We start from the raw sequence: 22,205 nt of genomic DNA, 5'->3' as shown, positions 1-22,205 counted from the left end.
GAAGGAGAAGAAGAAGAAGAAGAAGAAGAAGAAGAAGAAGAAGAAGAAGAAGAAGAAGAAGAAGAAGAAGAAGAAGAAGAAACCATTTTACTATTTTTTTCAATGCTTTTAAAAACAGAAAGATGTGTTGGACCCGGAGCCATAATATGGGGTCCACCAAGCACTGCTGGGAGTAATTTCTGAGTGCAGAGGCAGGAGTAACCCCTAAGAAACACTGTGTATGGCCCAAAAATAAAAAAGAGAGAGAAAGAGAGGAGAGAGAGAGGGTGTGTCCTCATATTAATAACTATTTATTTATTGTTTTGGTTTGGGGGCCATAACCTGCAGTGCTCAGAACTTCTTCCTGGTTCTTTGCTCAGGGATCAATCCTGGCAGGACTTGGGGGACTGTATGCGGTGCTGGAAATTAAATCTGGGTGGGCCACTTGCAAGGCAAGCACCCTACCCACTGGGCTATGGCTCCAGCCCCTTAAATAACTCTCTATCCAGGATAGCCACTGGCCCATCAACCTAGCTCCTGAACTGCTTCTGTGCATGTGTCAGCATCAAACAACCCACTTTCTCCTCCAGTCTCTCTCTCCCATATACATCTCTTTCCTGCCCACTCTCCCTGGGACTCACACATCCTGCCATTCCCCCAGCGCCAGCAGAAATTCTACAGCTCTGAGGTGATGACGCCTCAGTAGGAAAATCAACCCAAGTCCCAACCCACTTGGACTCTATTTCCTCCAGACATTCTCCTCCCAGGCTGCTCAGCCTGTAGTCAGTGGCATCCGCTTCAATATCTCGGTCCCCACCACTTGAAAGCCCCCTTTCCGCATGCCATTCCCTGAGAACTGGCCTCGCGGAGACTTAGCAGCCTGGTACCATATCCTCCCACAGCCCCCTCTCTGCCTCCAGCTTATCTCCAGCGTCAGGAAAGAATGTAGCTGCGAGCCTCCACATTCCAGCCTCGGCATCTCTGCATTAGCCCTTGGCAGAGCCAGCTGCACTCCAGAGAGGGGCAATCACCTGACACAAAGTCAGTACCATCACTAGAGCTAGACAGGAATCCCTTGGAGAGTAGCAATTTTGGGTCTCTGGGGCAGAGGCCTGTGATCCTGTGATGGGGGTATTTCTTTCTGGAGCTCTGGGGTGATAGAGACCACAGATATCAGATCCCAGAGCTCTGCCCGGTGACGCTGTTCATCAGGTGTGTTTACTTGATAAGATCTATGACAAAGGCCCCCATAGCTAATGCCACAAGAGACAAGACTCACTGATGGTGCAAATAAACAAACCCAGGTCCAGCATAGAAGAAAATTAGGTCACCTCTCCTCTTGCTGGATAATTGAGCCGGGACTCTCTTAATGGAATCTCAGATGAGTCAATTTCCCTCTTGTGGTTCAGTTGTCTATGAAAATGAACAGAGAGAGCCAGAATTAGACAAGTTCTCAGGTCACTTCTTCGGCCAAAGCAACACAGCTCTGGTGGTGATCTAAATCCAGACTGGAAGTTGGTCAAGTAGATCACTGCTATTGATTTACAAAGAACCACACCCTTGGCAGGGGATGAGTTTACTAACACTCTAATCTGTGGTCTTCCCCCTTCCATAGAGTGTAGGAATCTGGAAAATTCTTTTTTTTTTTTTTGCCTTTTGGGTCACACCTGGCAATGCACAGAGGTTACTCCTGGTTCTGCACTCAGGAGTTTCTCCTGGAGGTGCTCAGGGGACCATATGGGATGCTGGGAATCAAACCCGGGTCGGCTGCATGCAAGGCAAGTGCCCTACCTGCTGTGCTATCTCTCCAGCCCTGTCTGAAAAATTCTTGTTGTAGGCCAAAGATATGGTACAGGGGTTTAGGATGGGGTGAGATATGGTGGGATGCAGTGGAGTGGGTGAGACATGGTAGGAAGGAGTGAGTGGGGTGGGATGAGGTAGGATGAGATGGGTGGGACACAGTGGGATGGGGTGCTCATTAGCATGTCCATGGTACCTTCTCCTCTCTTCAATGTTTCTTCTCTATAGTCCTCAAATAAACCATCTGTACCACAAGTCTTTACTTCAGAGCCATTTTTTGAGGGGATAGAGAAGTGACCATTATGACAAAGACAGTTGTAAATAATCACTCTAGATAAGAACAACTTATTGAAAATAGGTAAAGGAACAAACATGTTGTGTATGTATGTGTGTGTGTGAGAGAGACGGGGGGGGGGGGGAGAGAGAGAGAGAGAGAGAGAAGTGCCTGCCACAGAGACAGGAGGAAAACTGGGGACATTGGTGGTAGAAAATGTACACTGGTGGAGGATGGGTGTTGGAACACTGTATGACTGAAACCTGACCATGAACAGCTTTGTAACTGTGTATCTCACAGTGATTCAATTAAAAAAGAAAAAAATCCAACCCTTCTCTACCTCCCCAAAAACCTACACATGGAAGAATGAGCTAACATGAAAAGGTGGTCCAGGGAGTGTCGGCAGAGGGTAAAGAGATGAAGGGCCCAGTGTGGATTGCACTGGGTGAGGCGTGTCACCTGGAGACATGGTCTCACTGGTCCCAGTGCATCCTAGTCTGCAGGGCACCAAGCCTTCCTTCAGTCTATTTTTCCTGGATTCCCAGAAGAGCTGGAGGAGAAGTTTCTGGAGAAGATGGCCAGACTCCCTGAGAAGGGCCAGAGTCTCTTTTTCCTGACTGCCGCGTACCCCTGGGCCCACTGAGGCCCGAAAAGTTCATCCTCAGAATGAGCTGCTCAACTCTGAAATCTCTCGACTTCCCCAGGCTCACGTGATTTGGGTCCATGTTTACTGGGGAAAGGTTTACAATGTAAACCAACAGTTTAAAGCAACAGAAAGTGGTGACTAAGCATGAAGGACAATTAGCTGGGTTTCCCTTTCTGGAGCCTGGGAATAGTAACTACCTGGTGAGGATGTCATGAGCTAATGCCCACCTGTGGTATTAGACTCTGACAGAAGCAAGTGCTTGGTGTGGATTTGTTTGTTGTTTTGGTTTGGTTTGGGAGCCAAATCTGGCAGTGCGCAGGGGCTATTCCTGGTTCTGTACTCAGGAACGATGCTCAGAGGACCATATATGGTGTCTAGGACTATTGAAACCATGGCTGGCTTCATGCAACTTTGCCTCCTGTATCATCTTTCCAGCCCAATGTTGTTTGTTTGTTTTTGGGTTTTGAAGCCGTACAAGTAGTGCTCAGTGATCACTCCTGGCTCAGAGGACCACATGGTGTCAAGGATCAAACCCAGGCCTCCTGCACACACTTAGCTCATTGAACTGTTTCTCTGGCCCAGAGCTTTAAAGGGGGGATAATGGTGATAAGCAGAGTTCACCCCTCAATCAACCATGTCAGGGAGACTGACCAGTATGTAAATATGGCCCTGTGGCCACCAGCAAGCCCTCCTGGTCTGAAGGCCACATGAGCAGTCCCCAGGAGCGAGCCTGCTTAGGCTGTGTCAGCCCATGGCAAACAGCAGTTCAAAGACCGAAATCAGACATAGGTCAGGGGTCCCAGACAGATGTTTGTCAGCCCTGGTGAGCCAGCCAGCAAGCTTTAGAGATATGGGGTTGCCTCACAAGTCTGGGGCTCCAGAGGCCAGAGCAATAGACAGCGGGCAGGGCACTTGCCTTGTACATAGCCAACCCAGTTTTCATCCCTGGCATCCCTTATGGTCTCCCAGGCCCACCAGGAGTGATTCCTGACTGCAGAGCCAAGAGTCAGGTGTAGCCCAAAAACAAATGAAAGAAAGAAAGAAAGAAAGAAAGAAAGAGAAGAAGGAAGGAAGGAAGGAAGGAAGGAAGGAAGGAAGGAAGGAAGAGAGAGAGAGAAAGAAAGAGGGAAAGAAAGAAAGAAAGAAAGAAAGAAAGAAAGAAAGAGAGAGAGAAAGAGGGAAAGAAAGAGAGAAAGAAAGAAAGAAAGAAAGAAAGAAAGAAAGAAAGAAAGAAAGAAAGAGAGAGAAAGAGGGAAAGAAAGAGAGAAAGAAAGAAAGAAAGAAAGAAAGAAGAGAGGAAGGAAGGAAGGAAGGAAGGAAGGAAGAAAGAGAGAGAGAAAGAAAGAGGGAAAGAAAGAAAGAAAGAGAGAGAGAAAGAGGGAAAGAAAGAAAGAAAGAAAGAAAGAAAGAAAGAAAGAAAGAGGGAAAGAAAGAAAGAGAGAGGAAGGAGAGTGGGAGGAAAGGAAGGAAGGAAGGAAGATAAAAGGGCTGGGACTTGAGAAAAATGAAAAGGAATGACCTTGAAAGCTGTCAAGGATGGGTTTCCCCCTTGGGGTCTCTCTCAAGCTTTGCTTAATTGTATACAAAGAAGAATCTCAATATTCTCTTGCCACCCACTACTGGTACCTAACCTCTTCCCTGCTCAGTGGATTCGACCCCTCATCAAGACAGCCCAGCCCAAGCTTCCCAAATCCCATGAGGTCTCAGGCTGTCCACCAAGGTACCCCTGGCTAATCTGATAAAAGCTGGGCAGGAGATGGCTATAAGCTGAGAACCTCACAGAATGGAGCGAAGGGCTCCCTGAGGCGCCAAAGGGCAGGGCTGCACCTATCACCCCCCTGCCTGTCCCTCCTCCTGGCCTCCTGGGTTTTCAAGGCTCAGGGCTTGTTTGCAGGACCTGGAGCCTGACAGGTCTCTCCCGCCCAGCAAGGCGCCAGGCGCACTTCCACAAAAAGGGTGTGTCTGAGGCTGGCTGGGAGAAGATCCTCCCTCCCCCAGATTCCCAGTCATTCAGCCAGTCCCCGCAGGTCAGTTCTGAGGTGTCCTGGGGTTCCTGGGGCTGCCTAGATAAGGACTGACAGCAAGAAGGAGCCCGGTGGCGGTGGTGCTGGTCTGTGTGGGCAGAGCCTCAGGCTCTCAGGCAGTTCCCAGAGGGGCTGGCCCAAAGGCTTTTGCAGATCAAAGGCCCTGGGATGAAATGACCAAACTCAGCCCCTCTCATCTAAACACAGTTCTTCTAGCTTTGTTCTGCCCCTGCAGAAAGACCTGGGGGTCCTAAAAACTGGGATCCATCATCCCGGCCACTAAGGCAGGATTACTGTCACTGCATTTCAAACTGAGTCCCAGAGAGGCCCCCTTCTCAGGGCTCCTGCATCCGGTTCCCAGACTCCTCTGAGCACACCTTTCCCCTCCCTCAGTTTTTCCTGAAAATCGCTGCAAGCCTAATTGCAGATTGGGGCACTGGGGTCTGTCTCTCCTTTGGGAAAAGGAGCTTCCCCCTCACAGCGGCCTCAGGCACCCTAGCAAATGAAATCCATGTGTCAGGAGGATGGGCTCCTAGGAGGCATTGACCTTTGTGACTCACCTTGACCCACAGAACTGACTCCCTTTAGTTTTCAGACCCTGAAGGTCCCGGGAAGGGAGGTGAAGCTAGGGGAGGGCGGGGAGGAGGTGTCAGGCTTGGAAAAAGGCAGGCTCAGGCTGGGAGGAGTGGGTGTTGGCTAAAGACCACAGCTTCAGTGCGGGGAGGAGGGGCTTCAGGGACTAGGGAATCTCGGAGGAGGGTGGGGTCAGGCAAACAGGCCTGCTGAGATTTCAGAGCTGAGCTGCTCTCTAAGTCACCGGATCCTGGACTCTAAGACAAGCTTGAGGACCGCTAAGGGAGTCCAGGGTAACTGCACTCCAGGAGGACAACTTCCGGGTGAGTCTGGCTGGCTGTGATCCCATGGGTTCCTTCCTGATCACCATTTCCTGACTATTTCTCACTTCCTTGACTCCCCCCCCCCCCACCCCAGTTAGTAAGAGGGATGTTTTTCCCCTGCGGCCTCAGTAGCTGCTCAGAGACCAGGACAGAAACACACACGAGGCCAAGGCTCCCAGATCAGTCCTGGCTGCCTGATCAATCCCAACAGGTCTCTGGACACCAACCCTAGGCTACTCCAGAAACTGTATGGGAATCTGTAGCCATTTCTCCTGGGCAGGGCTAATCTCATGAGCTCTGGCTTTTGTGGGGAGCAGGGTGGAACTGTGGAAGGCTGGCTTCTGGGTCCCCAAGACTCTCAACTGCCTGGAGTGCCTTTCTTCCATGAAGGCTACATTGAGTTACATCCCCCACAAAGAAAACTCAGTACCCTTTTTTGGGGGGCTGGGGCGGGGGGGCACATCTAAGGATGCTTAGGAGTTATTCCTGGCTCTGCACTCAGATCACTCCTGATGGTCCTAGGTGACTATATGGAATGCCGGGGATCGAACCCGTCAACTGCATGCAAGGCAAGCACCTTACCTGCTGTTTAGTACTTTTTTTAAAAAGATGACCCATTAGACTAGAGGGATAAGCGAAATGATTAAGACACTTTTATCTTGCATGGCATTGACCCAGGTTCAAATCCGGCACCACACTTAGCATCCTTAACGGTACTATGTGTCGTCCAAAACCACAATAACAATAATAACAATAATAATAATATGTCAAGCATACAGGTCAGCGACAAACCAGCCTCACGGAAGTCCTAAGGGAAAAAGTCGGGCCACTAAGTTTCCTTGGAAGTGACACAATCTTTGTCTAAGTCCCTTGATCTTTTCCAGCAAAGCTGCTTCTCCGCTGAGCCCATTCTCTAGACCCTTAATGGAGTGTAGAGGCAGCTCCTGAACGCCTGGGGAGAACTGACAGCAAGAAAAGACAGGCTCTGGGGCTCCTAGGACAGTGGGTTGGTGGGGGGACTTGCTTTGCTCTCAGTCGATCAGGGTCGACATCCAGCGCCCCATATGGTTCCCCCTGAGTACCCCCGGGAGTAACTCCTGAGTGCAGAAGTGGACTAAGCCCTGAGCATCACTAGGTGTGACCCCAAAACCAAAGCCAGGAAGGAAGGAAATAAAGAACAAGTGGGTGTTCTCCAACCTCGAGAGAAGATCAGACAGGAGCAAGGGCACTACGCTTGTCAGGTGATTCTAGGGTACAGTCCCGCTGCCTTAGGGAACTCCCCAGCCCCTGTGCCGCCCAGGAGCGCTGCGTCTGACCGACGGCTCCTGCTGTTCTCTCCGCAGGCGCGGGGCCATGAGGTGCCTCCTCCTGCTGCTGCTGCTACTGCAACTGCAGCCGCTGCTGCGGGGCGGGGCCGAGCGCCCCCGGGAGCAGGCCCCGGTCTTCTGGCTCACGCAGCAGGGCCCCTTGGAGGAGACTGAGCCCGGCAACGCCACGGCGTCGCCCTGCGAGGGGCTGCCCGCCGCGGGGGTGGCGGCCTGGACGCTCGCGAATCGCAGCCTGGAGCTCCTGCCGCGCTGCCTGCCGCGCGAGCTGCAAACCCTCGACGCCAGCCACAACCTGCTGCGCGCCCTGGGCGCCGCGGACCTCGGGCACCTGCCGCAGCTGCGGGTGCTGTCGCTGCGCCACAACCGCGTGGAGGCGCTGAGCTGGGGCCCCGGCGAGCCCGCGGCGCTGCACACGCTGGACCTCGCCGACAACCGCCTGGTCGAGCTGCCGTCGTGCGGCGGTCCCGCAGCCCGCAGCGGCCTCCGCACGCTGTCGCTCGCCGGCAACCCGCTGCGGGCGCTGCGGCCCGGGGCCTTCTCCTGCTTCCCCGCGCTGCGCCTGCTCAACCTCTCCTCCACCGCCCTGGGCCGGGGCGCGCGCGGGGACCTCCCCGACGGCGCCTTCACCGCGGCGGGCGGCGCGGCCCTGGCGGCGCTCGAGGTCCTGGATCTCAGCGGCACGTTCCTGGAGCAGAGTGAGTGCCGGGAGCCCCCTCCCCCACGGGGGATGCAGAGCCGGGCTGGGCGCGCGCTCCCGGAGCCGGGCCTGGACCTGCGTCCAGTCCTGGCGGAGCTTCACCGCGCGTCTCCGCAGTAACTGCACCTGGATCGCCCGCTGATGCGGTCGAAGCAGACCTGGAGCAACCGCTTGGGCCCCGGAGGTGGAAAGTGCTGTTATCTGCTTTGCACCCAGGAATCCGATCAGGCACAGAGCGGGTGGACGCGCTCATGGTGCCTCCAAACCCGAGGCTACAGTTTCTAGAACCCAAAGCCCACCTCTTTCTAGGTCCAGAACCCACACTCTGAACACTCATGAGTGACCCGTGTCCGTGCTGAGGGGCCATATGCAATGCCGGGGTGAACCAAGAGGATAAAGTGTTTGCCTTTCACGCTGCTCACCCGGCTTCAGTGCTCGGCACCCTATGTGGTCCCCGAAGCACTGCCAGACGCGACCCTGAGTGTAGAGCCAGGGGTAAGCCCTGAGCTTTGCTAGGTGTTTCTTCCAAACCTCATAAAAACAAGCCAAGAACCCTCACTCTGTTCTGCTACTTCCCGTCGGGAAGACTTTATGGAGGGGCTGGAGGTGTGGGGAGTGGAGGCATTTCTTGGGGATCATCTAACATCGTACTTACAGTTAATATGAGCAACTGATGCGCAGAGGTGAATATGCTGTTTTTCCCACTGGGTTAGTTAAAGTTGCTTCTGTGAACGCGGACCATTCTAACAGGACCCAGGAGGCGGGTGAAAGTCCAGTTCTTCTGTACCGTGGTGAACTCCTCTGATCCCCAAGGCTGGTTTTTCTTTGTTTTATTATTTTATTTATTTTTATCTATTGGGGCCCACCTGGCATTACTCAGGGACTACTCCCACTCCTAACTCGGCTGCTCCTGGGACCCTCTGTGGAAACAAATCCAGGTTAACTGAATGCAAAGCAATGTGGTGCCAGGTATTGAATCTGGCCTCCTGTGTGTTAGGACCGCTTTGGGGGCACTCAGTCCTTCTTTCAAAGTATCTCCCCAGCCCTGGACATTATTATTATTATTATTAATTATAACTAGGGGGCTTAAAGTCACACCCAGCAATGCTCAGTGCTCCTGACTCTGTGCTCATGAGTAACCGTGTCCATGCTGGGGGACCATATGCAATGCTGGGGTCGGCCAAGCACAAAGCAAGTGCCTTTCCCACTATAATATCTCTCCAGCTCTAATTTTATTTTTCCAAAGTACTTTATGTGTCTATAATGATCCATTCCTACTGTAAGGGGTGGGGGGAGAGGGAATTTTCTCCATCTATTAATTTTCCCACCACCACTCAAACCTTCCAGAAAGGCAGTGCTAGACAATTTGTTTTGAATTGCTCGTTATGAATAGCATATAATGCCACATGGCCGTGTGCTCTTGGAATTCTAAAATTTTAATAATTAGGGTCTGGAGATATCTCTGCAGCAAGCTGCTCATTTCCAAGATTTGTTTGTGTGTCTCTGGATCGTAGCCATTTAGGAGCTTAGTGAGTAGCCGAGGGCAATTCATGAGCATCATCTCAGAGTCCCATAGGGGTGGGGTGAGGAGAAGGACCAGCTCCTCCCCTGTCCTGTGGGGCCTGGTGTTTGCCACTACTACTGCTGCTTACTTGGGCTTCTCATTGGGTTCTCACAATTTATTTTTTAATTAGCAATCTTAATCTTACCATTCACTTTGGGTTTTTAACTATAAAAACCAAGTCATTTTTTTAATATTACATTTGGGCTTTTTGTGCATTTTATCAGTTCTTTTGCTTTCCAAAATAAATACACCCTTCTGAGCTTGTCTAGAGACATACTAAAAATTAATCCAAATATTGTTGTTAATTAACCTTTCTATGGGCTGGAGCGATAGCACAGTGGGTAAGGTGTTTGCCTTGCACACGGCAGACCTGGGTTTGATTCCTCCGTCCCTCTCGGAGAGCCCAGCAAGCCACTGAGAGTATCCTGCCCGCAAGGCAGAGCCTCGCAAGCTCCCCGTGGCATATTCAATATGCCAAAAACAGTAACAAAAAGTCTTTCAATGGAGATGTTACTGGTGCCTGCTTGAGCAAACCAATGAACAACGGGAGGACAGTGCTGCAGTGCTATTAAAGTAAGCACAAAATTCGGTCCTAGATCAACTCCAGGTTCCTCCTCTCCTCTTTACTTCCTTCCTCAAAATCCCCACTCCCTCCGCTGAGCACCGAGCCAGGAGGGGCCCTCAAGCACCCCCAAGTGTGGCCCTCAGGCCCCCCAAATCCCCATTCCCAGTCACCATCACAGTGAAATTCACTGTATTTCTGTGTGAAATTTAATGGCCAGCAGGTGGGGGCAGAGTCCTGGACAGAGTCCTTCCTCTGTCCCTTCCCAGCTGGTGACCTTAGGCTGATCATTGTCCACTCAGGGCCTTCTAGCCCTGGGTCTGTTGGGGCTAGAAGGATGAACTGCTTCTCCTTCCGACTGAACTGACCCCTGCATCTGAGTTTCCTCACGCTGCCCACTGTGCGTGGGGTCAGCACTGACCTTTTCCCGCCCCCTGTCACTCTTGTGTTTGCTAAGTGCTGTACTGACCTCCAGGATTGATTAGTCACCCCTCAGTCTCGACCCCTCTGTATTTCAGTTCGGTCCGGGTGGACCCGAGACCTGCCGAAGCTCACATATCTCTACCTGAGGAAGATGCCCAGACTGAGCAGCCTGGAGGGGGGCATTTTCCAGATGACCCCCAACCTGCGGCAGCTGGATTGCCAAGACTCACCGGCACTTTCTTCGGTGCACACAAAAATCTTTCAGGACACCCCTCAGCTCCAAGTCCTTCAGTTCCAGAAGTAAGTGTTTCTGAGACTCAGTCACACCATCAGTTTTGTCCAGTACTGATTATCCGCCCATGGCTCAGTCAGATCCTCTCTGGAGGTTTGTTCTCCCACATCCATTGAAGGAGACCCGCTGCTCCATCCATAACAATAGGCAACTTAGTCCAGTCTAGACTAATATTAAGACTTCAGACTTGGAGACTGGAGCGACAGTACAGTGAGTAGGGCATTTGCCTTGCACATGGCCGACCTGGTTTGATTCCCAGCATCCCATATGGTCCCCGGAGCACTGCCAGGAGTAATTCCTGAGTGCAGAGCCAGGAGTAACCCCTGTGCATTGCCAGGTGGGACCCAAAAAGCAAAAAAAAAAACAAAAACAAAAAACCTTCAGACTTGGGGCCAAGGAGATAGAAGAGCAGCTAGGTCGCTTGCCTTGCATGCATTTGACCCGGATTTGATACCTGGCACTACATGTGGTCCCCTGAGCACCTCCAGAAATGATCCCTGAGCACAGAGCCAGAAGTAAACCCTGAGCATAGCCAGCTGTGGCCTAAAAACATATTCCAGACTCTCCTGCTTATCAAATTTCCATTATACTCAGACTAAAATATTTGCAGCAGGAAGAGGAGATGAAACCATCAGGGTTTTCTATATTTCTGGGTCTACCTGTTTGCCTAGAGATTTGTGCAAATCAGCCTTTATCAGGGTTTGAGTGGGCTGGAGGGTAGAAAGTTCAACTTTTGGTAGTGGTCAGGGTTGGTGGCTTGTGGCCCAGTGCTGTCCAAAGTGTCCCTGTATCTCTTCTCCCAAAAGGCAGCTTTGTCCCTGAATTCTCTAGTGAAACAGCATCGGGGGCTATCTCTGCTCCCAGGGAGTAGACGCCTTTGCCCCATGGTCACTACCAGTAGGGAACTTCTCTCCTTTATTTTACTTTATTATTTTTTTCTTTTTGGGTCACACCCAGCAATGCACAGGGGTTACTCCTGGCTCGTGCACTCAGGAATTACTCCTGGGGGTGCTCAGGGGACCATATGGGATGCTGGGAATCAAACCCGGGTTGGCTGTGTGCAAGACAAACACTCTACCCTCTGTGCTATCGCTCCAGCCCCTATTTTACTTAATTTAATTTTTATTGAATCACCATGAGACATACACACACTAGCAGGTGTGGCCCCCAGACAAACAAAAAAGAGTGTGGTTGGTCAGCCAGGAGATAATGGTGACCTGGAACCCAGGAGGCAAGAGCATGTAGGGAAGGAAAGAGTGGCTGAACAAGCTGAAGGTCACTGGGAGATTGCTCAGCTAGGGACCTAGAGGGACCAGAAGCTCTGGCCAGAATGCACTGTGTGGGTGACACTTTCTTTAATCATCATTTTAATTGTATCACCGTGAATTACAGAGTTACAAAGTTATTCATTATTAAGTTTCAGGTGTACAGTGTTCTAACACCAATCCCTTCACCAGTGTCCACGTTCTTCCACCGATGTCCCCTGTTCCATCCCTCAACCCTGCTTCCTCGACCCTCCCCCAACCCTTTTTCCCTTCCCTCATTGTCCCTTCTCTAACATCACCCCCTGCTTTGCCTTGGTGGCAAGCTTCTTGCTGAAGACCAGTTTCAGTAAGACAAGCTTCTTACTGAAGACAAGTTCTTCATTTCTATGGCCTTTGGGAATTTGATATTCCCCTACTAGTTAGTTAGTTAGTTAGTTAGTTAGTTAGTCCTCCCGTTGTTCATCGATTTGCTTGAGCGGGCCAAGTATCGTCTCCATTGTGAGACTTCTTGTTACTGTGTTTGGCATACTGAATAATATTGAATACTCTCAGTAGCTTGCCAGGCTCTCCGAGAGGGGGCAGAGGAATCAAACCCGGTTCGGCTGGGCTGGCTGCGTGCAAGGCAAATGCCCTACCACTGTGCTATCACTCCAGCCCATCTCAAATATGAGCAAGATCATTCTGTATCTGATTTGTCTCACTCCAGATCTGTCCATGTATCCGCAAATTGTATGACCTCATCTTTACTTATGGCCGAGTGGTATTCCACTGAGTGTAGGGTGACATTTTTGATCCAGATGGGAGTGAGAGAAAGAGTAATTTAGGCGTTGACAACGTTTAAGTTTGACTCTTGGGTCTCTGGGGCCAGTTCAACTCCTGTTCCCAAGAGCTCTGATGTCAGCACTGGCCCATTCACCCAGCCTCTCTAGTAGTTTTGACCCAATTTAAACAAAAAAGCTCAATTTAATTGATTTTCTGTGCATTTCAGTTGCAACTTGACTTCCTTCCCTCCGTGGACTCTGCATTCCTCCCAGGTCCTGTCCATCCATCTCTTTGGCAACCCTCTCACTTGCAGCTGTGAGTTATCCTGGCTCCTTGTGGATAGGAAGAGCACCGTTGTAAGCAGGTAACACGTTGGCAAAGGGGAGAGCTGAGGGATGAGGGTAAGGCTTTTGGAGCTGATGCTCCAATGGCTCATGACTTGCTTGGAGCAGGTTGGCAGTATTGGGCAGGGTGGTTGTTCGAGCCTAGTTATGGAAAATCATTCCTACCAGCCAGGACAGGATGGAGAGGAAGGAGGAGCACTTCTGCTCACATCCCATTGGCCAGAAGTTAATCATCAGGCCACGCCCATTGCAGAGGAAGCTGGGAAATGTGGTCTGTGTCCAGTAGAAAAAGAAATGAGGCTTATTGGGCCTGGAGAGATAGCACAGCAGGTAAGGTGTTTGCCTTGCACGTGGCCGTCCCAGGTTCGATTCCCAGCATCCCATATGGTCCCCTGAGCACTTCCAGGAATGACTCCTGAGTGCAGAGCCAGGAGTGGCCCCTGTGCATCTCCAGGTGTGATTCAAAAAGCAAGAAAAAAAAAAGAAAAAAGAAATGAGGCTTATTTAACTGCTGGATTGTGTTTGCCAGCTCAGTGCCATCTTCGCTTCATCTATTGGAAGTGCAGATTAGGACCCAAAGAGGGAATTTTCTTAGATCCAGGTAGAAGATGGATAGAGAAGGTTCCGTCTTCTAAAATTGGGCTCTTGGCTAGGGGCTGTATGTCAGCTATACTGTAATTGCTTTGCATGCTTAAAGCCCAGGGTTCAGTCTCAGACAAGGAAAATATTTTAAAATTAAACTGTGCTTTGGGGCTGGAGCGATAGCACAGTGGGTAGGGCATTTGCCTTGCACGCAGCCGACCTGGGTTCGATCCCCGGCATCCCATATGGTCCCCCAAGCACCGCCAGGAGTAATTCCTGAGTGCAAAGCCAGGAGTAACCCCTGAGCATTGCTGGGTGTGACCCAAAAAAGAAAAAAATAAATTAAATAAATTGACTTCTTTAAAAAAAAAAATTAAACCGTGCTTTTACTCTCTAGGCCCCACAAAGTCCCCACACCACAACAGAGGCTGGTTTTATAGAGTTCTCACAGACAGCAGGAAAGGAATCCCAAGGAGGACATCCCATTGACTGTTGGATATAGCCAGAGTTCTAATGTTTTGGAGAAGGGGTCTGGGGGAGGTGGGGAAGGGGGCTGGGCCACAACCGTTGTGAATCCTGCTAAACCGGTCCTACAAATCCATCAGGGCTGGCCACAGAAAATGAGATAAACAAACACACACACAAGGACTGTCCAAACTTTAGGGTCACCTGAGTATAAAGATCAGTGATCTCAGGGACAGGCCATTGGTTCAATGCCATATTGACAGATTAAGTTGACAGAGACCATAAGGAGAGTAAACACATGAATGTACAATAAATACTGGAAGAGCTGAGGCTGGAGTATTTACATAGCTGATCGGCAGGAACCCTTAAAGTATAAAAGATGGCTTCCTGTTCTGTTTTTCCCATGCTACCCCCTACATCCTAAAGACCTTAAACAGTTTTATTCTATTATTTGTAGCCAGCAGATATCATTGGCATCTATTCTTTCCCACTATTCCAGTCTGTCCTGGGTGCACACTTGCGAACCCTTTGTATGTGAAGACCTAAGTTGTTTTATCCCAGGGAATATTCCAGCTTTAGGGATTTATTGTTGTTGTTGTTGTTGTTGTTGTTAGGGAGATGATTTCCCATAAATCCTGTGTTGCTCAGGAGCTATTCCTGGCTCTGTGCTTAGGAGTGACCTCCTGACAGTGCTCAGGGACCATATGTAGTAGAGGAAGGAGACAGAACTGGGTAGGTGACATGCAAGGCAAGTGCCTTATCTCCTGTACTATCTGTCTGGCTTATCTGTGCAGTGGGGTTCTTTCTGCACCCTCCCCCACCCCAGCCTGCTTCCCAAAGGGAAGCAACCAGTCCCTGGGTTAGGAGTACAAGCCTCTTTATGCTGCTATTTCTAACAATATTACTGCTAATAGTGCCTTTATTTCCTCACCCCTAAAATGGAGCTAAGTAATGTGGATTTGGTCACCGGGGTTCCATCTGGGGGAGGCGAGATGCGGCGCCTACTCCATCTGGAACTTGCGGGTGAACTTGGCTCTTTTTGGAACCTGTTTTTTCTTTTTTTTTTTTTTCCTCCGGGATCCCGCACCCTCCATGTGTTCTTTCTCTTATCAGTAATGTGGATTAAGGTTGTTAAAATTGGGTTAGAGAGAGAGAGAGTAGGGGTTAAGGTGATTTTCTTGCACGTAGTTGACTACAGTTCAATCCCCAGGCACTTAATGTAGTCTTCTGTTGCTGAGGGGTCACTGCCAGCCAGGAGTGACTCCTGAGCTCAGAACCAGGAGGAAGTCCTGGGTACCACTGGATGTGGCCCCCCAAACAAAAACAAACTAGCAGAAAGATAGTCTTAGTACTTAAAGTGATGACAGCTCAGATCTACAAAATTAGAATCACAGGGGCAGAAATGATTCCTAGGGGCTTGCTTCTGTTTTTCTCCTAAGGCTTAGGTAAAGTGTGTATTTCTACCCCCACTGTTCAGGCAAGGTACTTTTTAAAAAACCTTGTTGATGCAATTAGGGGTCAGCAACAGTTTGTAGCACATGGCAAACACTCAGAGTAAGTAAGCTGGTGTGCATTCTTAACCAGTTCTCTCAGCCCTGAACCAACAGGAAAGTGCCAGTGGTTGGGAGAACTCTTAGAAAAAGGACTTTTCCTCCCAGTGCCCTGGGCCGTGGTATCTCAGCAGGGGGTTCCTCCTTCTGAGCTGCCACGTTCTTCTCAGCCCAGTGGGGATGATAAGGGCAGGAGGTGGGTTCTGTTTTTTTTTTCCTTCTTTTATGTAGGAGTACTGCTATTTATTCAGCCACTGATTAGATGATTGAATTGGGCATTAACTCCACCTTACTTTTTTTTTCATTTTTTTATAATTTTATTTATTGAATCACCATGAGAGCAGTTACAAAGCTTTCGGTTTAAGTCTCAGTCATACAATGAAACACCCGTACCTTCACCAGTGCCCATTCTCCACCACCAAAAGCCCCAGTATACCCCCATCCCACACCCTCCCCCTACCTGTGGGGCAGATGATTTCCACATTACTCTCTCTCTACTTGGATCAATCACATTCAATATTTCGACACCGGACCCACCATTATTATTTGAGATTTTACCCCAACACTCAGATCTGCTGAAAAGGCAACAGTAGACAATTTGTTTTCTATTGCTGGTTATGAATAACATGATGTCACGTGGCTGCAGTAGGGCCATGTGATTTTGAAATTCTGAAATTTTAACACCTAAATCTGGAGGAATTTCTGCTAAAAGCCGCTGGGTTTCGAGATTTGTTTCTGAGTCTCTGGGATCAAGACTGTTAAGCAGCTTGATCAGGAGCCAGAGAGTCTGTTCGTGGGCGATGACTTGAGGTCTCCTTGGAACGGGGAGGACAGGCCCGGCTCCACCCCCATCCCGTGAGGCACACCAAGTTTTGTCACTGCAGGCCCAGACCTGACTATCCAATGGCCTCTGGAGGATGACGGCCACCAAGCCGCCAGGGAGAAGCAGGTGGAGGGACAGCACCCTTTCCCCCCTGGGGTGACCCAGCAACAGTAACCTACTGAGGGGTCCAGACGCATTTCTGCCAAAAGCAGCTGGGTTTCGAGATTTGTTTCTGAATCTCTGGGATCATGGCCATTAAGCAGCTTGATCAGGAGCCAGAGAGGCCGTTCGTGGGCGATGACTTGGGGTCTCATTGGGGTGGGGAAGGACAGGCCCAGCTCCACCCCCATCCCATGAGGTCCAACAAGTTTCGTCACTGTGGGCCCAGACCTGGCTGTCCAATGGCCTTTGGAGGATGACAGCCACTGAGCCGCCAAGAGGGAGCAGGCGGAGGGACAACACCCTTTACCCCCTGGGGTGGCCCGGCGACAGTAACCTACTGCGTGGTCAGGACACATTTCTGCCAAAAGCCGCTGAGTTTCGAGATTTGTTTCTGAGTCTCTGGGATCATGGCCGTTAAGCAGCTTGATCAGGAGCCAGAGAGGCCATTCGTGGGTGATGACTTGGGGTCTCCTTGGGATGGGGAGGACAGGTCCGGCTCCCCCCATCCTGTGAGGCCCAACAAGTTTCGTCACTGCGGGCCCAAGCCTGACTGTCCAATGGCCTCTGGAGGATGAAGGCCACTGAGCCGCCAGGGAGAAGCAGGTGGAGCACCCTTTCCCCCCTGGGGTGGCCTGGCAACAGTAACCTACTGCGTGGTCAGGACTATTTCTGCCAAAAGCCGCTGGGTTTCGAGATTTGTTTCTGAGTCTCTGGGATCATGGCCATTAAGCAGTTCAATCAGTAACCAGAGAGACCATGCCTATAATTATATAGCTGAGCCGGAGGTGGTTTGTGGGTGTGTCTCCCACATACCTAACTTTTGGCTGTTTACTAGCTTGGTAAATTTTGCCACAAATTTTTGGGGTCTGGCCAAAGGCACAGCAGCAATTTTGGGGTATCTGGAAGTCCGAATGCACCATCAGGCTCCTGATGCACTCGCCTCACAGGTACAGATTGATCTGCTGGGGGCACCATACCCCCAGGTTCTGTTTTATTTACTTGATTGGGGGCTGCACCCAGTGCTACTCCTGGTGGTCTCTTCCTGACTGCTCAGGAGCGGCCTCTGGCGGTACTCGGAGGACTATACGTTGCAGGGGGAGCCAAACCCGGTGGAGCAAGTGCCTGCTGGCTCCTACTTTCTTCTGCTCCGGAGGATGGGTATGAATGAACTGCACAGGCAGGGACCCAAGTGTTCCAGGCAGGGCTGCTGACAAGACTTCACAAAGAGGGGAAGGTCTGCACCGATCACTCAGATCCTAGCACAGAAGCAGCCCTGTTGCCAACTTTCTAACGCGTTGGCTTTCCCTCCAGGCCTGCAGACACGTTGTGCGCCCCGGCTGATGGCACGAACCCCGGGGGAACCTTCTCAACCCCTCTTGCGCTCTCACAGCTGCCCGGAGTGTGCCAAGCGGAGCAAAGCACCACCCCGCGCGATGCCAGTCTCCCCTCGGTGGGAAGCTCCACGCACGCACCAGCTGCCAACATCCTCTCTGCCCCGCCGGGCCCAACCCGACAGAATGGCACCAAGCCCCCCACCGTCGCGGCAGATGCCCACAAGGATGCCAGGGAGCTGGCTGTTGGCTCCCCGACCCCCTGGACTACGGGTCCCAGCACCCCCCACCTCCCTTTCGGGGGGCCCGCGGTGACAGAGCGCCAAGAACTCGCGACCCAGCTCGGACCAAACCTCTCCGCTGCCACCGGGCCCACGGCCAGTAAACGGCCGAAACCCGGGAACTCCCGAAGGACGCGGCGCCCCCCGCCGGCTCCCGCGCAGACCCCGTCGGCGGGCGGCATCGGGGTCCTGCTGCTGGACGGGGACGCCAGCGAGGTTGGGGAGGGGACGGCGGCGGAGGTGCGGGGCCCAGCTTTGGCCGCGGCCTGCGACTACCAGCCCTGCAAGCATCTGCAGACCCCGTGCGCCGAGCTGCAGAGGCGCTTGCGGTGCCGGTGCCCAGGGCTCAGCGGGGACGACGCCCCGCCCGAGCCCCCCAAGCTGCTGGGGGTGTCGGAGATCCGCGACACGTCGGCGCTGCTCAGCTGGTGCGCCCCCAACTCGGTGGTGCGCGCGTACGAGATCCGCCTGTACCGCGACGACGGGAACCAGTCGTGGGCGGTGGAGGGCATCTACGCCACAGCGCGGCAGCATCCCCTGTACGGGCTGGCGCCGGGCACCGCGTACCGCGTGTGCGTGCTGGCGGCCAACCGCGCGGGCCGTAGCCCGCTGCAGGCGGTGGACGCGAGCGGGGCCTGCGGCGCCTTCCGCACCCAGCCCAGCTGGCCGCTGCTCCTGGCCGGCCTGGCCGCCGCCTCCGGCCTGCTGCTGCTCAGTACCCTGGTGCTGTCCGTATGCCTCTGCCGGCGGGCCCGCGCGCCCGGCCCGCGCCGCTGCGACACTCACCTGGTGGCCTACAAAAACCCCGCCTTCGACTACCCGCTCCGGCTCCAGACCTGGAATTAGCCCCGTTTCCCCAGCTCCAAGCGGACCCACTTTGGGGATGTTGCACAAAGGACGAGAACGGACGGTCTGAGACGCCCGCGTCAGCTTTGCGGGGCCTGGACCGCCTGGGAAATCAGCAAGCTGCGGGCACACGCGCCAGGCCCTTGCAGCTGCGCTGAGCATCTCATTCGATGGACTGCCTTCTCTTCCTAAAGTGTCAAAGTCTGTTCCCTGAAAGGACCTGTCTATACCAGCCCACTCCCATCGCTGCTGGGCATTTGTGTGTTTTAACTTTTTTTTTTTTAAATTTGAAGCTCCGTGATTAGATTTCCTGCATGCATACATCGTTCCAGCACCGCACCCACCGCCAGTGTCTGCTTCTCTTCACCTATGTTCCAAGGACCGCTCTTAGCCACCACCCTCAGATAAACTTATAACCAAAAAAATTCCGTCCAGAAATGGGGGAAAGAGATGAAAAGATTTCAAGTGGATAGATGGCCAGTGGATGTATGGGGGGAAAAAAGGCTCTTCACCACTTAGGGAAAATGCATATCAAAACAATCAGATTATCACCTCACACCAGTGAGACATCAAAAATAAAGGCAAAAGCTTGGCGTGAATGGGGGGGAAAAGGAACTTTCATCCACTGCTAGTGAGAATGTTGACAAGTTCAACCTCTGCGGCAAACAAAACGGACATTTCAAATGACTAGGAATTCAGCATCTGTATGACCCAGCAATTCCATTTCCGTGTCTCCTTCTTTTTTGGCCTTTTCAGCAGTCACTCCCCCACTCCCCCCACCCAGGACAATGATGTTGGAAGCAGAACTACAGAACACAGAAATCTCATGGTCCAACTGCTGCCACGTTAGTGATTAGAAGGAGGGACATCCTCAAGGAAGCTCCTCCTGGCCAAGCTCCAGTTAAGACGGTGATTACTCAAGAATTGGCTTGGGTGAATTTTTAATCTGAGACCTGGGGTGAGAGAGCAGAACTACAATGCTTCTTGAAGGCCTCAAGTTTTTTAATTCCATTTCAGGCTATGGGAGGAAATGTGCTTCTGGTTTTAGACGTTTGACTGTAACCTGTGAACACTTGTGAGACATACAAAAAGACTATTTTTTTAAAACTGGGGGAGGGGATGGGTACAACATATAATGCTCAGGGGACCATGCTGTCTGGGGATGAAAAGGAGGCCTCCTGTGTACAAAGCATGTGCCTGATCAGATGCAGCCTGTTGAACTATCTCTCCGATCCAACTTTTTTTTTTTTTGCTTTCTTTTTGGGTCACACCCGGCAATGCTTAGGGATTACTCCTGGCTCTGCACTCAGGAATTCTGTGGTGCTTGGGGGACCATGAGATGCCATGGATCGAACCCAAGTGGGCTGTGTGCAAGGTAAACACCCTATCTGCTTATTATAGCTCTAGTCCCATAACACTTTTTAAATTTTGGGTTTTTGGTTCACGTCAAAAATTAATCCTGGGGGGGGGGGGCTGGAGCACAGTGGATAGGGTGTTTGCCTTGCACTCGGCTAACCTGGGTTCGATTCCCAGCATCCCATATGGTCCCCTGAGCACCGCCAGGGGTGATTCCTGAGTGCAGAGCCAGGAGTAACCCATGTGCATTGCTAGGTGTGACCTAAAAAAAAAAAATAAATAAATACAATTAATCCTGGCTTGCTCTGGGGTCAATATGGGAAGGCGGAGATTGCACCTGGGTCAGCTGCATGCCAATTGCCTCACCTGCTTATTATTATCACTGCGGCTCCCACACTAAATATTTCTAAGTTTGGAAAAAGCTCCCCCAAATTCCAAGGTGAAGGGCTAGAGAACAGTGGGTAAAGCACTTGTTTTGCATGCAGTCAACCAGGGTTCAATCCCCGCACTGCCTAAGGTCCCCTGAGCAACCAAATTAATGATCCCTAAGTACAGAGCCAGGAGTAAGCCTGGAACGCTGGAACACAGCCAGGTGTAGTTTAAAAGAAGAAAAAAAAAAAGAAAAGAAAGAGAAAAATAAATCCAATGTGTGTGGATGTTTTGTCACTTAGATAACCAAGAGAATCAGAATAGGTGGTGTAAAAGGTATCTACCAGCTCCTAATTAAAATTGCAAGGCCAGGGGCTTAAGAGATTAATACAGAGGGTAAGGCACTTTACTAGCTTGCAACAAGGGTTCAATCCACTTCGGGGTAGTTTCCAGAGCACTTCCCAGGAGTAACCCCTGAACAGTCAGGTGTGGCTCAAAACAAACACAATAAAAATAATGAAAAAGGCCTTAGGGGTATGGATCAATGTTTCAATCCTGGGTACAACTTCAAGCACAATGTCCAGCATCTCTGGGCAAACCCAATACCACCACCACAACAAAAATAACTGCAAACAAAGACTTAATTTACATAGGAACAGTCAGAGGTGTAGTAATTAAATGTCGTTTTGCTGTTACACTGAAAGCAGCACAATGAATGTCATGCCATTCTGTGTATATGAAAATTACATGCTGAATTTTAATGTTTTGTAAACTAGCAGAATTTTTTTTAGAATATTCAAAACCTTGGTAGACTTGCATCATTTTTCTAAGAGTTGAAGTGGAGAAAGTATTAATAGCACTAGATTAAGAATTGAATACTAAAGCCTCTTGGTCCACGCCATCTATGCATCCGTGTCAATCCAAATAGCACTAAAGCATAAGCAAACACAAGACACAATTCTAATTTTCCCTATGAATACTTTCTCCCCTTTAAAAGTATTTCCAAGGGGTGGAGGGAAGGAGTTGGGGAGAGAGAACAAATGTTAAAGCATATGCCTAGCAAGTGCAAGGCTGAGTTTGAACCCCACTATCTGTGGCTCTACAATGCACCACCGGGTATGACCCTGGTGGCTCCTGAATACCAAAGTACCAAACACCCAAGGGCCTCAGGCCTAGGTCTGCCAGAAGGGGTCCTGGGAACCCCCAACATAGTATGGCTCCTATAAAAATTCTGTGTACTCATGCTTTGCTAGTGCTGATATTTACTGTACCACATGGAACTTCCAATTCCAGCCTCATGAGGCCTCCTTAAGTTCTGAGACTGTATGGAAGGTTCGAGAAGGAGAGAAGGGTGAGCCAGTCTCCACTCCTCCATTTCCTCACCACTTCCCAAGACAGTGACCCTGGCACCAGGCATCAGTATGTCCCAAGTTCTGGCAGACCCGCAAGCTGCAGGTTATTCTAATGCAAGGATGCAATTGTCAAGAGGCTTGAGTTTTGCTTCTGACCTACCTTTGTATTTCATCTTTGGAAGTCTCCCAAGCAGTGCTCAGGGAGCCCTGGGGTTACGCCTGGTGATATCTA

At 51.0% G+C, this 22,205-nt stretch overlaps 1 protein-coding gene across 1 annotated transcript; it reads left to right on the top strand.

Annotated features, from left to right (window-relative positions):
- Window positions 1-6,972: 6,972 nt before the first annotated feature.
- Window positions 6,973-18,922, top strand: LRRN4 (leucine rich repeat neuronal 4). The gene is made up of 4 exons (XM_056121592.1): window positions 6,973-7,642; window positions 10,289-10,493; window positions 12,739-12,876; window positions 17,750-18,922. The coding sequence occupies exons 1-4, from the start codon at window positions 6,973-6,975 to the stop codon at window positions 18,894-18,896; spliced, it is 2,160 nt and encodes a 719-aa protein (XP_055977567.1). The 3' UTR covers window positions 18,897-18,922.
- Window positions 18,923-22,205: the final 3,283 nt, after the last annotated feature.

The sequence above is a fragment of the Sorex fumeus genome, unplaced genomic scaffold, assembly GCF_029834395.1.
Source record: "Sorex fumeus unplaced genomic scaffold, SorFum_2.1 ptg000044l, whole genome shotgun sequence".
NCBI classification, from domain to species: domain Eukaryota; kingdom Metazoa; phylum Chordata; class Mammalia; order Eulipotyphla; family Soricidae; genus Sorex; species Sorex fumeus.
The sequence above is the reverse complement of the archived record's forward strand: the minus strand, read 5'-3'. Positions and strand labels throughout refer to the sequence as shown.

Bases quoted from the DNA above. Each gene is read 5' to 3' on its own strand.
- LRRN4 (XM_056121592.1), top strand. From the start codon at position 6,973: ATGAGGTGCCTCCTCCTGCTGCTGCTGCTACTGCAACTGCAGCCGCTG. The intron at 10,494-12,738 runs GTAAGTGTTTCT...TGTGCATTTCAG, and splicing joins CAAGTCCTTCAGTTCCAGAA to TTGCAACTTGACTTCCTTCC. The intron at 12,877-17,749 runs GTAACACGTTGG...CTTTCCCTCCAG, and splicing joins AAGAGCACCGTTGTAAGCAG to GCCTGCAGACACGTTGTGCG.